General features: G+C 36.5%; 3 protein-coding genes across 4 annotated transcripts; all 3 read left to right on the top strand.

Moving 5' to 3' along the window:
• Positions 1 to 2,475: 2,475 nt before the first annotated feature.
• On the top strand, positions 2,476 to 5,592 carry LOC142625223 (uncharacterized). Its single transcript, XM_075798913.1, has 4 exons — positions 2,476 to 3,216; positions 3,576 to 3,803; positions 4,006 to 4,498; positions 5,270 to 5,592. Exons 1-4 carry the CDS (start codon positions 2,476 to 2,478, stop codon positions 5,590 to 5,592), a joined length of 1,785 nt encoding a protein of 594 aa, XP_075655028.1.
• Positions 5,593 to 6,039: 447 nt separating this feature from the next.
• LOC142623668 (protein SLOW GREEN 1, chloroplastic) lies at positions 6,040 to 10,633 on the top strand. Of its 2 annotated transcripts, none has more exons than XM_075797108.1 (4): positions 6,040 to 6,924; positions 8,621 to 8,767; positions 9,010 to 9,090; positions 10,175 to 10,633. In XM_075797108.1, the coding sequence occupies exons 1-4, from the start codon at positions 6,226 to 6,228 to the stop codon at positions 10,355 to 10,357; spliced, it is 1,110 nt and encodes a 369-aa protein (XP_075653223.1). In that variant the 5' UTR covers positions 6,040 to 6,225; the 3' UTR covers positions 10,358 to 10,633. The 2 variants fall into 2 exon arrangements, with proteins under 2 accessions (XP_075653223.1, XP_075653224.1); XM_075797109.1 differs by having other exon boundaries at positions 10,189 to 10,322.
• A 1,085-nt stretch (positions 10,634 to 11,718) lies between these two features.
• Positions 11,719 to 14,077, top strand: LOC142623706 (uncharacterized). Its single transcript, XM_075797157.1, has 2 exons — positions 11,719 to 12,115; positions 12,364 to 14,077. The coding sequence occupies exons 1-2, from the start codon at positions 11,792 to 11,794 to the stop codon at positions 13,672 to 13,674; spliced, it is 1,635 nt and encodes a 544-aa protein (XP_075653272.1). The 5' UTR covers positions 11,719 to 11,791; the 3' UTR covers positions 13,675 to 14,077.
• Positions 14,078 to 16,614: the final 2,537 nt, after the last annotated feature.

The raw sequence follows: 16,614 nt of genomic DNA, 5'->3' as shown, positions 1-16,614 counted from the left end.
TTTCCAAGATCTTTTGTGGGGGTTGAGAACTAGAATTCAAACCTCATCAGCCCAGAAGTTGTGTGATTTTTTAACTAATATTCTCTTACAAATATTTTGAATAACTTTTTATAAGAAATGTTTTTTTTTTTTTATGGGAACTTTTTATTAGAAATGTTGCAAAAGGAAGAAGAGAAAAAGACTAAGAAAATTAACACAAAAAAAGTACATGCATAAATGAAACATGGTTAGAAAAATAACTCATTTGCAATTCTTTACGGTGATAGTCACAAACTCACACTCACCCAAAACCTAAACTCGATAGAATTGGACATTGACCAATTAACTTGATATGAACTAAAAAACTTTTATTTAGGAGTAAAAATATGTTAACTTGTGACTCACGTGTTTTTTAAACAAATAATAAATAAAAAAACCAGACCAGATAAGTTAATAAATCACTACAAATACTAGATTATGTAAAGGTAATATGATGTCAACCATCTAAAGACAACTACAATGTTGAATCAAATAACAACTACCATGGAGCAAGATAAAAGAATGGTGTATGAGTGTATCTCTACATTTTAATTTTCTCTCCGTACTAGTATAATACTTCTTCTCCTAATCCCCCCTCACCGAAGCTAGTCTCCTTACTGTCCCTACCTACCGTCCTCTTTTTTTCTCCCCTTCACATCTTACAATCTTCCATTTTGAAGCAACCATATAGAACGTTTCCCATCCCTAAGGTCGAAGTCTCCACCATGGAGGTCTCAGAACTTGTGGCTAGGACAGAAAAATGTTCATGCCAAGAAAACACAATAGACCTCCCTTCAAACCAAGATACCAACCTACCTTCGGACCTTATCCTTCTAGCCAAAATTATAACCTCCAAAAATACCAGCTACAATATGGTAAAAGATATCACTGAAAAGGCTTGGAAGCCTGTGTACCCAGTGGAAACCAAAGGACTCAGCAAAGAAGTTTTTATGTTCATCTTACACCATGAAGTAGACCTTCACAAAGTCTACAGGAGGAGACCACGGTCCATCAGAGGCGGTCACCTAGTACTCAAGAGGTGGAGTCCAGACCTTACTTGGCAGGAAGTAGATTTCTCGACATCCTCAATCTGGATTCAAGTTCATGGACTACCTCCTCTCTGGAGAACAGAGGAGAACCTAAGAAGGATTGGGTCTAGAGTGGGCTCTGTCCTGGAAGTTGACCTGATAGGTGAACCTGGTGGAGCATGGAAAAAAAAATATCAGAATCAGAGTTGAAGTGGACATAGCCAAACCATTATCTCCAGGGGTTTTCCTTCATCGGCCAAACAGAAGCGATTAATGGATTGGTTTAAAATATGAGAAATTCGCAGATCTTTATCATTGGACATGACTAAAAGATTTGCTCAGCTGAGGTGTTTCAACTAAATAACCTGTCTAGAAAAAGATTTAAGGTAGCAAGCCCTTGGCTTAGAGCGGAAAACAACAATGTTCCTGATGAAATCGCTGCCTCAAACTTAACTTCAGTCCCGGTTAGCTCGCCAAAACCATATCGTCAGCAGGCCGATGGCAAAAACAGCTGGCAAAAGGCCAAGCGCAACCACGATAGTGATCTTGTCCAAGAAAGTGTCACATGCACACCTGTGGATAACGTGATTACCGTTAGCAAGGACTGACTTCGGAAATCCAAGGATGGAGCTATCACAGCAGGCGTCTGACACGCAAAACTTATCCTCCCAAAATGAGGTGGGCATTGACAGCTATGTGACTAGGAATCTAATTCTATTGACGCCGATGACAATTGGGCTTCAAAAAGGATCCACCTCTACTAAACTTTATTCTTCATAGCAACAAGGCCTATCTGAGGACCTACCTTCAAACAAGGAACAAGTAATTCAAGGCCCAAACCTAGTCAGCCCAAAAACAATTTTTAACCCGCATCACCCTCCTGATATTGATCACTCCAACCTAATTACTCAAAATCACCAAAACCAAAATCCTTTCACCACCACCAGTGAAAAAGCTTCATTCGAAACACAAACCGCAAAGCCTTCCCAAATTTTCCCAAAAGATCAGTCCACAAAGCTAAAGAGGAAATTATCTAGATTGGAGCTAGATCAATTCTCAAAGAGGCTAAAGAAAGCAGTCACGGGATCAAAACAGGTATACTTCGACCTAATCTTAGAGTCATTCATTCCGTGTTCAAGACTGGAATCCTTTATTTCGAAAGAAAGGAAAGAAGTTGAAAATCATGGTGAGCTCCATTTTAAACAAATTCTCCCTTCCACCCCCATGGTATTTGATTGTGTTTTTTCTAACTCTATTTCTATGGCCAAGGAGGCGAGCCTTATCATGCCCTAAAATCGCCATGAGGATCCTGGGTTAGAATTGTTGAGATATCTGCAACGCCTCGACAGTTCAAGCCTTGGGGGCTCAAATAAAAGGGGCAAGGCCTGAGGTGGTCTTCCTCTCTAAAACTAAAGCTGATGTAAATAGGATGGAGTCTGATAAAAAGTTTTTAAAGTCTGAAACTTCTTGTGTTGTTGAGGATAAAGGCAATGCAGGTGGATTATGTATTATGTGGAAAAATGGCATGAACTTAAAAGTAGTGGAGTTCAATAAGAATTTAATTGCAGTTAAGGTCTCTAACCAGTGTTTCGAATGGATGTTAGTGGGCTTCTATGGACCACCATACCATTCGAAAAAGAAGAAAGCATGGGGGAATCTTTTTGCTCTTCTAGAATCTCGCCAGGGACCTTGGGCTGTTATGGGAGATTTTAACTTTATCGTCAATGAAGAGGACCAATTGGGAGGTAACAAGGGAGGTCTTTCATCTACAAATTACCTTAAAGAACTGCTTTTTGAGTTCAATGTAGTGGATTTGGGGTACTCGGGGAACAAGTACACATGGGCCAAAGGTAAATGGGGCAAAGCCTCAATCAAAATGAGGCTAGACAAGGGAGTGGCAAGCATCTCATGGAGGCTGGCTTACCCAAGGGCAACCATCATGCATATAGGTGATATCAAGTCAGACCACGCCCTAATCTTGATGGATACAAATCCAAGTGGCAGTTTTACTCACAGGCCTTTCAGGTTCGAGGCGGTTTGGTTTAGGGATGAAAGATGTAGTGCTGTCATTGAAGAAGTCTGGAAGGGTAAGGTCTCGAGCTCGGAGTTTATTAAATTGTACAAAAAGCAATGTGCAACCAAAGATGCTCTTCGCAAATGGAATAAGGAGGTGTTTGGCCGCTGCCAGGACAAAATTAATTCTCTCCTCGAGAAAATCAAGGAAGTCCAAGACAGACAGCCTTCACATGAAAATGGACTTCTAGAAAATGATCTTTAAACCGAGCTCTCAAAATGGCTCCTTAGAAGCAAAGTGGTATGGAGACAAAAGTCCAGAGAATTATGGCTCAAACTAGGTGATAAAAACTCAAAGTTTTTTATCTGTCCACCATCATTTGCAGGAGAAGAAACAATATCGATGCCATAAAAAATGAGGAAGGAACATGGATCCATAAGTCAGGCCAAATCAAAGCCAAATTTTGAGAAAATTTCATAAACCTATTCAAAGAAGATGTTCATTTCCCTGAGCAGCTTGATCATTTGGTGTTGCCTTGCATCACTGAAGAAGAAAATGAGAGATTTAAATGCATCCCAACCCTAGAGGAAATCAAAGATGTCCTGTTCCAGATGCAGGACTTCAAGGCCCCAAGCCCTGACGAATTCCCGGCTTTATTCTACAAACAACTCTGGCCGACAGTGGGAAACGACGTTATAAAGGCAGTTACTTCATTCGTCACCGTGGGTTCAATGCCAAAAGAGGTAAATAGTTCATTAATTGTCCTCACCTAACCCCACATCTGTCAATCATTTTAGACCAATCAGCCTATGTAACATGGTATATAAGATCATTTCAAAGCTCTTGGTTGAAAAGCTTCGACCTCTTCTAGATAAATTGATATCACCTACCCAATCAGCCTTCATACCAAACAGGTGAATAGCGGAGAACCAAATCATTGTCCAGGAAATTTTGCATAGCTTTAAGACTTGCAAAACCAAGCCAGACCTTATGGAAATCAAACTTGATCTCCAAAAGGCGTATGACAAAGTAAATTGGAAGTTCTTGACTGCCGTCCTCCTTCATTTTCGTTTCAATGAAACCTTCACAAGGTGGATCATTGCTTGTCAATCTTCAGTTTCTTTTGAAGTGGTTGTTAATGAAGGCAAATCCGAGTGCTTCAAACCAGGTAGGGGACTGAGGCAAGGAGATCATCTATCCTCTTATCTTTTTATCTTGGGGCAAGAAGTGTTATCCAAACTCATAGAGCATGAACTTAGGCTGAAAAATGTTGCTGGCATAAAGACTAGTATCAGTGGTCTTACTATTTCTCATGTTATGTATGCCGATGACGTTGTTTTGTTCACAAAGGCCTCTAGAAAAGATGCAGAAAGTTTAGTGAAAACGCTGGAGAAGTACTGCAAGTGGTTAGGCCAAGCCATCAACAGAAGCAAATCGGGTGTTTTCTTCTCAAAGCATACCCAAAGCCAAACCCGCAAGTCCATTAAAGGCATCCTCCAAGTTAAAAACCAAAAAAGGAAGCAGTCTACCTAGGAGCGCCTATGTTCATGTCAAGGGCACCTTTAAAGGACTTTGCTTACCTTGAGGATAAGATTGAAGCAAAGCTATCGAGATGGAGAAGCAAATGCCTTTCATGGGCAGGGAGAAGGACTTTAATAAACTCTGTGGCACTATCAATACCGATCTACACTATGTCCTCTTTCTTTATTCCAAACAAAGTGTGCAATAGAATGGATGGCCTTACTAGAAGGTTCTGGTAGAAACCAAACAAACATGAAGGCAGATTTCTGGCCTGGAAATCTTGGGATAGTTTATATTGCCCAAGAAGTGATGGTGGCTTGGGGTTCAAAAAAACCAAATTCATGAATTCTACCTTACTAGCAAAGTTGGCATGGATGATGGCATCCAAAAGAGATAGCCTTTGTATAAGAATCCCAAATATCAGAGGGAGGCTCTTGCACACACTTAATCAAACACTCAAGTGTCATATACAAAGCAGTGCCTCTCAAGTCCATCCTCTTCTTCTTCCTCTGCCATGACCTCTTGGCCAACCCAAGATTAGCAATCTTGGCCACAAAATGAGCAACGGCAGTAGTACTGGCACTCACATTCACAAGCAGAACATTCTCAAGCTTGATATCACAGTGTACATACCCACATCCATGAATATGATTAAGCCCTTTTAGAATACACTTGTTTGGTCTTATAGATGAGGATGCAAAAAGCGTTGCTCCGGGAAATTTTGAACGTTATTGGGGAATTTATAGGTATGATGGGCAGCCAAAATATGCGATAGATGTTTCTGGTCAGAGTCAAAATAAATTTCTTGTGCCTGCACAGAATATGGAATATCTTCCCAACAAATGGTGTGTGTTCAATCCAAATGCCAAAGATCTGAGCAAACTAGCAAACGACATAAATTTTGCTTGCACCTTCACAGATTGCACCACACTTGGATATGGGTCATCTTGTAGTAATTTGGATGCTAATGAGAATGCCTTATATGCATTTAATATGTATTTCCAGATATAGACTTAGGATACAATGGCCTGTAATTTTCAAATGATTGGCCTAAGTGACAATTTTTTTGGGTAAGTTCTTCATGATCTAGGTTTTATTTTTTTGGGTATGTTCTTCATGTTCAAAATTTGTGTGAATAGAGAGAGAGACAAATACCACTTTTTGATCTTGTTTCTCTTGTATTTTTGTGCTATTTTTTTTATTTGGAGGAGAGAAACATAAAATTTGAGAAAAAAATACCTATTTACCCTGATTTTAACAAAGGTGTGTTACTGAAAACGAACTGAACATACCTCAAATGAATAAAATAACATTTTTTAAACCACAAGTTAGCAAAGTGATTTCAGACCAAACAACACGTGGGTTAACGTAATTACCCTTTGATAAGAAAGCATGTCAAATAAACATAAGCTGAAAAAAATAAAAATAAAAATAAAAACAAAAACGATCAAACAAACACTCGATGCAATTCTTGAAGGTCACAAACACAGTCACGCTTCAGTAAAACGGCCAAAACCGAAAGCCTCTCTCTGTCCGAGGTTCAAACTCGAGCAGATAAACACAAAACCTCAGGGTTTTCAATGGGCAATCTTGCTGTGCTCTTCTAAAAGCTTCTGTTTTTTCAATGTTTTCAGCTTCTCTATAATGGGTTCAATCACTACCTGCTCTCTCTACTCTCAAACAGAAATTCACAACACCAAATTCCTTAACCACAAGCTCTGCAAATCACCCAAGTCATCACCACCACCATTCCTACACAGACCATTCTATCATCCAAGGCTTCCATTGGTACTAACCAAACTTCATGTATCTTCAAGAGCCTCTCACCTCCTTACACCCTCTTCTCTATCCCCCAATTTTACCACACCCACTTCAAAGCTCTCAAATTTGGACTACAATCTCCCACCCCAGAAAAAATTCTCTGACTTTTTATCAGAAAAGATAGTGCTTTTTCTTATTGGATCATTTATATTCATGGGGTGCTTTAGAAATGGTGTAGCTATAGCACTGCCTTCTCAGGCAAGTAGTTCTAGTGCAAAAATGGAGGAAAAGAGAGATGCCCCTGAAGGGAAAATTGAAGAAGAGGATATGTATGAGAAAGTTTTGGAGACGGAACCAAGAAATGTTGAGGCTTTGAAGGTGGTTTTGTATGAGAAAATGAGGAGAGGGAAGACCAAGGAAGCTGTGAAGTATGTAGAGCGATTGATTGATAAAGAGCCTGACGAGGTTGAGTGGAGGCTTTTGATGGCACTTTGTTATGAGACTATGGGGCAGTTGAGTAAGGCTAAGAGATTGTTCAAGGAAATCTTGAAGGAGAGGCCTCTCTTGCTTAGAGCTTTGCATGTATGTTTCTTGGTTATTTTGTTTTGCTTTTCCATTTGGTTGGAAATTTTCACATTTTCATGGTTAAGACATACTTTGGCTTTGTAAATAGATAGGTTTATAATTAGTTGCTTATGTACAGAATCAATTGGATACATCACTTATGTTCTTTAGTTTGTAGTTCATATACTTGTCTTGAGGGAGTTTTTTAACTCTAAGTAGATATACTTCTGTCATTGGTCTGTTTGTGAATTTTTACAACATGCGAAGAAATAACAAAGTCACAGCACATCGACAATTTAAATTGCAAATCTGATGTGTTGGCGTCAGTCTTTTGCTATGATTTTCTCTTAATATTTATCATTTAATGAATAGCAGAAACTACTTGACATTATAGAAGGCTTGAAGCCTGTTCCAACAAGGATTGCTTTGAATTGCTCTTGCCACTATTATAATTATATTGATTTCCCCCCCCCCGCCCCCCCCCCCCCCCCCAATTTTGAAAAGAAACTGGCTTCTCACCATGTTGATATGCATGGTCTGAAAATGAGAAAATGTTTGTTCATTGTACAATGGGTCTCGTTCTAGACTCTGGTAATCTTATGAGTTTTAGACCCAGTTCATCAAAATCTTTACCTCCTTTTCCCTGAAGAATTATTACCTTGAGATTGAACTCGAGGCAAAATATTTGGGAGAAAATACATGTAAAAATGTAAAATAAAACCTTAAGGAGTGGATGGATGCATTTCAGAGCAACTTTGAGCAGAAATCAGTTTTTTTGTTGATGCCAAAATGATTTATGAGGCACAACCATGGCCAACAAGTCACTGTGTTGTGATTCTTATGTTTCTTTGATTGAGACAATGAAGGACGATGGTGGCTGATCTACTTTCTTGTTGGAGATGTAAGCCAGGGTACAGAAACAAGGTTTGAATCTATGACTAATGTGGACTTTATGGCACAAAAGAAATTCTCAGACTTTTGAATGGATTGAGCTTCCTTTAAACAAACCAACGCTTCTGGTTTTTACAGCTCTTTCATTGGATGTCAATGTAGTGGTCCATATTTTTTAATGTACTTGGATTTTTTGCATTTGTATTCTGTAGGGGACCTCATACATAGCCTGTGTACCTTTGGTGTCCCCTGTTATTTTTATTGATAAATTCTTATCAAAATATATGTATTTGTTCATATAAATCTTCACATACACACAAACACACACACTCATTTATTTATCTATATCATTGATTATCTGGTTGGTAATTGAACTAACTGATCTCTTATAGCTGTTGGCACCTACAATTTCTCTGATGACTGGATCATTGATATTTTAGAATTATTTATAAGCAAATTGTCTTATGACAACCAGGCAAATAGCAGTCTGAAATCTAGTGGCCCTTGGTAGTGATTCTATTTTGAAATTTAGCAACAAGAGCTATTATATTAGCAAGGCCAGTCTGCAGACAGTACGCAAAATGACATCTGGAAATTGCTGTGGGCTATTTGTGCTTTGAAATAGAAATGATGTTTGTTGTGGATATCAGAAATTAAATGTTTCATTGCTTCAAAAGCATTATGGGTGGTTATTCATTCAAGCCATATTTATGTAGAATATGCATAAACTGTAACAGATTTGTAAATGTATATTGGTATTTCTGACTTGTTTAGAGGTCTAAACTCATTAGCAGTAAAACTTACAGCTGTCTTCTTACTACAGGGTCTTGCATTGGTGATGCACAAAAACCATGAAGGCCCGGCCGTCTTTGAGATGCTTAATAAGGCTCTAGACATTGCACAACGTGAAAAAAGAGTCACTGAGGAGAGGGATATAAAAATTCTAATCGCACAAATGCATGTTGTAAAGGTGAATTGCAATCAATCTTAGCTGCTTAAATTTTGAGATCCATCAACTGCAGGTGGGGGGTGCTTGGATGTCCAAATGAAATTATATGATTCTATAGTGCTTGCATGACTTTAAGAAGCAAATCCATCTTTTAAATTGGAGTCATTGCAAATAAGAATATAATGTTAATTGGTGGAACCTTGTCATTTAAATTCAGAAAGTCTTTGTCATTTTGAAAATATGTTTACTGGTATGCCTTGCAGGGGGAACTGGATGAAGGCTTGAAGAAATTTCAAGATCTGGTTAATGAGAATCCTCGAGATTTTCGGCCTTATCTGTGCCAGGTGTGTTCACACTATGTGCTCACTGCTGTTCGTTAGTATCTGGTTAAATTTAAAATGAAATGTTCTCTATAGGTTTCCTTTATGCTTAAAAGTTTGTGGTTTGGATCTCTGTCATTTTTTATTGATTTCGTGAATCATGTTGTCTACACCCCAGATGGGCACCTAAGATTTGGTCCTGTATCTCATGATTTTTGGTGGTAAGTTAAGGTAGCATGATCAGTGAGTATTCGGTGTAGACATTCCAGCAAATACATGCTACTTCTCAATTCTCACCAAGCACCATCCAAATTTCTTACTAGTTCAAATAGCATATTATCATCATGAAATATAATTTAACATAGACATGTCACTTCTTGTAAATTGTAAGTCTCATTTTATTTTAACCCGCCATCTCTCTCTCTCAACCTTTAAAGCACAATAAGGGTCTGTTTGGGATATAGCTTATTTTGTTGAAACTGAAAACTTTTTGCTAAAAGTACAGTAGATAAAGGTAAAAGTTAATTGAAATAGAACATTAGGACCCATGAATACTACCAAAAAGTACTAGGGTCCATAAATAGTAGCAAAAATAAGCTGAATAGTAAAATAAGTTGACAAAATTAATCATGCCAAATAGAGACTAAATCAGACTAATTGGGACCCCCACTGGCAGAGGTAATTTGCACTCTACCTGTCTGTGCGGGGATTTGCTGTGGTACATTTTCCAAAGCTTGATTTTTTTTTTTTTTTAATATTGGTAATTGCCTAATTGGGGTTGTTGCTTGTTATGCAACCATGTTTGATTCTTGAGATCTACACTTTGGCAGATCAATTTGGTTTTCTTACAATTTTGTGTATGATTTATTTCTTGGTTGAATGGAAAAGGCTGGCTACTAGTTGTTACAGGAATAGTGTAGTTTTTCACTTGGGAATGGTTGATTGTTTTCAATCCAAGTTGTTACATCATTAAGGGGGGAAAGAAAGAAGTATCAATGTCAAAGAATAGTGTTCATTATCTGTTTTAATACAATTGAAGTTAATTGCATGGTAGTTAAGCAATCATTGGATATAGTTAGATATAGCTAACTATGAGTACTTATGACAGGGAATTATCTACAGTCTACAGGATAAAAAGAAGGAAGCTGCTGAAAATTTTGAAACATATCGGTCTCTTGTGCCTAAAGAGTTTCCACAAAGGGGATTTCTGGATGATGTTGTGTTGGCAGCAAAATCCCAATCTCAGGAACAGTTTCAAAAGGAGTTTCATACTGAATTCTCGTACAAGTAAAATCTTTGCATCTCCTTTTGGAACTCAGGAGAGAAAAAAAATGGGGGTCACTTGTTTAGCTGTTAGCTTTTTTGTGCTAAGTATATTGGAGTTGGAGTTTGGAGATAAACTTCTAAAAGTTGAGGGGGGGAACATGTAATTTTGATGGCTATGTACAATGCAGTTGGCTTGTGCATTTTTGGGGACCAAATTCAGACCATGACAAGTATAGAATATGGCCATGAATGATTGAATTGATGGAACTGAAATTGATAATTAATTTTTGTGAATTCAATACATTAACTTGGTGCGTGCACAATCTAAAGTCAATTATTTCGGTTAAGGTCTTGAATTCAGCTAGAAATCGGTTCAAAAGTCCTGTTCAAGAAATGCTATAATCTTGGTCAGGGAATTCAATTGAGAGTAACATGCACCTATAATATGCATAATTTGTTTCATAATATGTGGATCTTACACAGTTATTAGACACTGCATTGAACTTGTAAAAAAATAAAAAAACTAAAGTACACTTTCGGCCTTAGGTTGTTTTCATTTGGCCATTTCATTTCAAAATTTTTATTTTGGCAATTCATGTTGAATTTCATTATCATAATAGTCGTATAGGCTATTGTTGGTTTGTTGTTAATAATTTAAAGGTTAGTGTCATATAAGTTTATCTTAAAAATAAGTGTTAGATACATTTTTGTTAAGTCACATCACCTATATGATGTCAAGTGTCAATAGGGCATTGATGAAAGTAAAACTTGGGGAGGATACAATATATTTTAAACTTATAATATCTGTTTTATTATTAAACCTACAATATCTGTTTTATTATTACTGATCTTTATCATTGATTCAATACATAGATTATTTTCTTTTTGGAACTAGTGGAATTCGAACTTAATATATTATTCAATGATAATATATTTTTATTAGTTCAACCAATTAAAACAGAAGAAAATTTGGTCATTTTTTAATTTTATATCTTTTTGGGAGCAATGTTAAAATAAAACAAAAGTAAAAAAACAACAATATAGTGTGATAAGTTATGATTAATGAAACTTTAGCAATATAATTAATCTTACATTTATTAAACATTAGTCACAACAAAAGTAGCTTTTCTTTTTTTACTATATAACTTATTTATGCTACTATTTATAGGTCCCATATATTTTTGATAATATTCATAAATCTCAATATACCATTTAAACCAAAAAAAAATTTCAGTTGGAATTGTTTCGGACTTACATTTGAACTTTCACTATTTGATAAAGTCAAAAACTGAAAAAGGTTACCTGAATTGGAGGCAAAACGACGACGATTCGTTTTTCTTACCTTATTAATATATTATTTAATTTGTTTTTCCACAGATTTATTTTCTTTCCATATCTTCTTCTCTCAGCTTTTGAGTTAACACTTATAACATAACAGTCTTAAAACAGCATAAAGCAGATGGCTCTGGAAGCAGCAGCAGCAGCTACTTTACTTCTACTGCCTCTGCTTTCATCAAAACCCAAACCCGGTTCTTATCTTTCTCTACGATTACGAACCAACCGGTTCGCCACCTCTCGAACCGGTTTACTACCTCCGTTTACAATTTTGCCGTTGCCGTTGCCGTTGAGGAGAGCAGCGGTTTCTAAAGAAGAAGCAGCAAAAGAGACAGAGAGTAGTAGTACTGCGGTGACAGAGCCGCCGGTGAGAATAGTGGCACTCGTGGGTCAGGGATCCCTCAGCCCTCTCAAAAATGCTCCCTGGCTTGACGTCATGCTCCACACTGTATGTATTCACTTTTAATACACGTGTATGTGTGTATATATATATAAAATTTGATAGTTGGCAAAAAATATGTTGTAGTTATATGGGGAGAAGGTTTTTTGAGCTGAAATGTATGTGATTATGGGAAAGGCTTCTTCTATTGTTATATGGTTTTCTTTGGTTTTTTTTTTTTGTTTTTGTCTTTTTTTGGACAGGCATAATTGTTTAGGAAGAGTTTGACAATTTTCTGGCCCTCTCTTTATAAACAGGCAAAGCGGCTGAAATGGGTCGATGAGGGGTATGAAATGCTTGTCTTTACTGACAATGTTTGTCAAGCTGACGATGAAAGTGCTATGGGTCTCCAGCGGGAATTAAGCCGTGCAGATATTTTGATTATTGTTGCTGTTACAAATCAAGAATCTGTTATGTGGATTCAGACCAATAGTAAATCTGTCCAAAATGTAATCTGCTTTGACTCCTCCCCAAATGTAACAAACAAATTAGGAGGATCTTATGTTCACACTGAAAGAAAAGGAAGCATATTTGACAAAATAGTTGGATTTTCTGAGTCAAAGAAAATAAATGATTCAGAAGAAGTAGTCCGGACTGTCTCAGAGGCATGGGAGCGGCATAATTCTGATGATATAAGGTTCTGTTTGCTGGTTATAATCAATGCTTATATAAGGCCAGTCCCTATTCTACAGAATCTGAGATCAAAGGGATTTTCTACGCTGAACTGTATGATAAACAACTGTGGGCCTCAGATACTAAACTGCCTCTTGGATCCTAATTGTAGGAAAGCTCTTCAGTGCTTGAACCAGTGCAGTCCGGTGGACCAAGTGTGTAATTATCGGTGTATTGCTTCGTATGAAAGTCCGAATCTAGAAGCATTTTCTCTGTGTGTGTTGCAGAAGCACAATTGTCTTGAACTAGATGCAAAGATCCCTGAAAAGCCACGTGTGGCTCCAATGGTGAAATTTCAAGGGAAGGACCTGTGTCATGAAACAGCTGAAGATCTTTTTGTTGGCTGGTTGGGGAGTTTGAATTGGAGTTGGCGTGTTGTGGCAGGTCAGAACCCAGCTTATGATCAATTTCCATGCCAGTACCAGCTGTTCTATAGGGGAAAAGCAAAAGGGTCATTTTGGTATGAGCCAGTTTTTCAAGTAAAAACCTTAGAGGGGAAGATGGTTTGGAGGAGGCGAAGGTATCGGGTTAAGAGAGGCAAAATACCTGGGACGTTCTACTTCAGTGTCTTAGATAATGGGGTAGTTTCAAATGAGTTTTGGACTATTGTGGATGTATCTGATGATCTTGGCTGGGGTTTGTTTCATTATAGTGGGGCTGCTCGAGTTGCAGGACAGTCATATACTGGGGCAGTGCTTGCTAGTCCAGACGGAGCATACCCAAATGATAGGGAAAGGGGGAAATTAGCTTTTGCTTTGGAGAAGTGTGGAATTAAAGAGTGGGAGCTATACACAGTTGATAATTGTTCTTGTATAGATCCTCCATTGGGAATTCCAGAGGGTTCAAGTTTGCATTCTATAATCAAAATTAAAGATAAAAAATGGGCCTCTGTGTAGGAATTGTATGTAGAATTGTGAGTAGCTTGGCCTACCAACTTCCGTAAACATGAGTTTGGGTTGTCAAAAATCTGGCGTGGTCGATTAGTAATGGTTAGATGCATCAAATTCTCTTGCACATCGTTCTGGTCAAAGATTGGAGGCCAGGTTCTTTGCCTCACCGCTGTTCACTCTCCTAGCTTTAATGTATTTATCTGTTTTATAAAGTTTCTTTTGTTATTTTTCCCCTCAGATAGAGATATATGATAAGAATTACTTGTATGAATTCAAGATGACCTCGGTGAGTAGAGAACATCTGTAAATGGGAAGACAGATTTTTATGGCCACTGTAATATTCTTTTGCTCAATGAAATTCTTGCATGGAGGAGCAATCTTATAGTCTCTCCTGCAATTCAGTGATCAATTCAAATCTCAAAAAGGGGCTTGTGCTTTGCTTAGGGACTCAAAATTCAAAAATGAAGCTTGGATATATAAAGCTTAGCTAATTGCACTCTGATAATATCTAAAATTTTAAAATGTGGTAAGATTGAGTTGTGTATGTTAGGGCCATGGATTCTGTCTCAGGTGTATGCAATTAGCATTGACTAGAAAGTTGCCCGCGCGTTGCGCGGATAATGCTGTAAACTTTTATGTAAAATGGTTTTGGAAATTTTTGTACATATATTATAGCATAAATAATAGATATTTTCATTACTAAAATCACCTACAATTATAGTAGAAACTTCAGAGTATGTAGGCATATTTTGTTGCCTACCATCAGTTGATCATAAACCAATTAATTGCAATTAATTGCAAGGATACATTATGCATAATTGCGTATCAAACTCCTTGAACCTATCCCTTGTCATACGAAATGTCTAACTAAGGCATTGATCTTATTAAGCATCTTCAATAATATTTTAATTATAGTAGTGCTAAGGTTGCATAGTGATTTATGTCTAGGCAAAGCAACAAACACACACTGATATTGTCAAGGCTCTCGTGGACAGCCATACATGATACTTGACCAATAAATAAATAAAGCAAGCAACTTCAATGATAATTGAGCTAGACATGATTCAGCATATTTAACAAATTTTTAACAAAGGTGTATCAGTATAATATATTTAACAATTTTTTTAATACCATTTTGAGTTAATATAGATTATAAGCTAACCTTCAAATAATGGAGACACCACATAATTTTTTTGCCCACTTAGTTCTTAATTTGTACCTTTGCGGTTCTCATTGTTTCTTTCTTTGTTCCTATTTTTAACAATTGAGTTTTTGTTATTTAGTAGGACATAGAATATGTGTAGATTGTGTTGATTATTTTAAAACTTTGCTTCCAAATAATACTTAACCTCTCAATAGGTAAAAGACAATTATTCACCTAAAAATAATAACAACTTTCCAACCCGTAGTTAAGTTAATTTGTTTCATTCGTGTCAATTATATAGGCTGCTACATCATACAATCAAATAAAAATTATAAATTTTCTTCAAGCATTTTATCAAACACTATAGATTCAAAATAAAATATATAATTATTCCTGGGCTCTTAGCACTTCAAATCCCACAAAAGTTTTGGCTCCATTGGCGTTTTGAATGTGATCCAATCCATATAGATACATGGGTATGTGCTCCAACTACATGTGGCATGGAGGACCTTGATTTGTTGATTAAGCTTCTTCCTCATTGATCTTTCTACCTACCTAACAAAACCGGATTATTTACTCAACTTATCTTTGCCTTAGGGTCTAAATAGTACCCAATTCAACTAATTTTCTTAATCACATCCTCATGTAACATATTTAAATCACTCACCAAAAGCCAAATTATAAATTATAAAAATGGTGTGGCTCAGTAAAAATCTTGACCAGTAAATAGTTCAAATGAAAAGAAACAAACCACCATCTAGTTTGATTATCAAAAACCCATTACCTCTTAGCTACTAATGTAGAGTTTTAGTATTTCGTACCTCTTAGATACTAAATAAGGGTATTATAAATATGAGCACATAAAAAATAGTTTGCTGCTCCTGCATTAACTGTTGCCTATAGCAAAACACTCAGCTATTTTATCAAACAATTTGCGTACATATAAATAAAAGGAAATTGCGTCCAAACCAAAATTACAAAGTAAAATTAAAGATATCAAAGTAATAAAGTAAAAATTTAAAAGACTGACAGAGAAATGGTTGTTTTAGAGATTATATACCCACCTTTTAGAGGAAGAATGACCTTATGATTCAATTTGGGATCTAAAGCATAGCTCCAAGAAGAAGATATAATGGTTTAAGCAAATTGGCATCAATGGAGCTAGAAAGGGTAGAGGTATCTAATGGGATTTGGGTTATTGTCCAAAGAATTATTACATTGATTTATTTTCCTCAGTGTCCAGCAAGCTTTGAGGGCTACAAATAATATATATATATATATATATATATATATATATATATATATATATATATATAGATTTAAAAAGAAATATATTAGTGTGCTCCAGCAAGCTTTGAGGGCTACAGATAATATATATATATATATATATATATATATATATATATATATATAGATTTAAAAAGAAATATATTAGTGTGCTTCAAATTTAAAGGGGAACTGAAGAGTTAAGAAAGAGAAAGAGGTGAATTTGATTTTGCTAAACAATGAGTAATGTGCATCTTTTCAATTTCTAAAAGGATGTTGGAATTTATTTTTGAGAATGTTAAATGCAATAATTGGTCTAATAAAGCTCAAATAGAGCGCCACATGGCAGGACCTCATGCTCTTCCGCATGAGGTCTCTGCTTTTATATATATATTGATTTGTGTATGCAAATAGCACTGAACATTCAATTCTTTGGTACTATGGCCACGGATTCTGTCTCAGGTGCTATCTTTCTTGTTACTTTTGTTTAATTTCCTCCAGTATATTTTGTTGATATGTTTTCGAAGTTATTGCTA

The sequence above is a fragment of the Castanea sativa genome, chromosome 2, assembly GCF_040712315.1.
Source record: "Castanea sativa cultivar Marrone di Chiusa Pesio chromosome 2, ASM4071231v1".
Lineage (NCBI taxonomy): Eukaryota > Viridiplantae > Streptophyta > Magnoliopsida > Fagales > Fagaceae > Castanea > Castanea sativa.
Note: the sequence above shows the minus strand (reverse complement) of the source record. Positions and strands in the feature narration are given on the sequence as shown.

Excerpts from the sequence above, each read along its gene's own strand:
- LOC142623706 (XM_075797157.1), top strand. The coding sequence starts at position 11,792 with ATGGCTCTGGAAGCAGCAGCAGCAGCTACTTTACTTCTACTGCCTCTG. Across the intron at positions 12,116-12,363 it reads TTGACGTCATGCTCCACACT|GCAAAGCGGCTGAAATGGGT; the intron begins GTATGTATTCAC and ends CTTTATAAACAG.
- LOC142623668 (XM_075797108.1), top strand. The coding sequence starts at position 6,226 with ATGGGTTCAATCACTACCTGCTCTCTCTACTCTCAAACAGAAATTCAC. Across the intron at positions 6,925-8,620 it reads TCTTGCTTAGAGCTTTGCAT|GGTCTTGCATTGGTGATGCA; the intron begins GTATGTTTCTTG and ends TTCTTACTACAG. Across the intron at positions 8,768-9,009 it reads CACAAATGCATGTTGTAAAG|GGGGAACTGGATGAAGGCTT; the intron begins GTGAATTGCAAT and ends TATGCCTTGCAG.
- LOC142625223 (XM_075798913.1), top strand. The coding sequence starts at position 2,476 with ATGGAGTCTGATAAAAAGTTTTTAAAGTCTGAAACTTCTTGTGTTGTT. Across the intron at positions 3,217-3,575 it reads TTCGCAAATGGAATAAGGAG|CTTGATCATTTGGTGTTGCC; the intron begins GTGTTTGGCCGC and ends TTCCCTGAGCAG. Across the intron at positions 4,499-5,269 it reads CATCAACAGAAGCAAATCGG|ATGAGGATGCAAAAAGCGTT; the intron begins GTGTTTTCTTCT and ends TTGGTCTTATAG.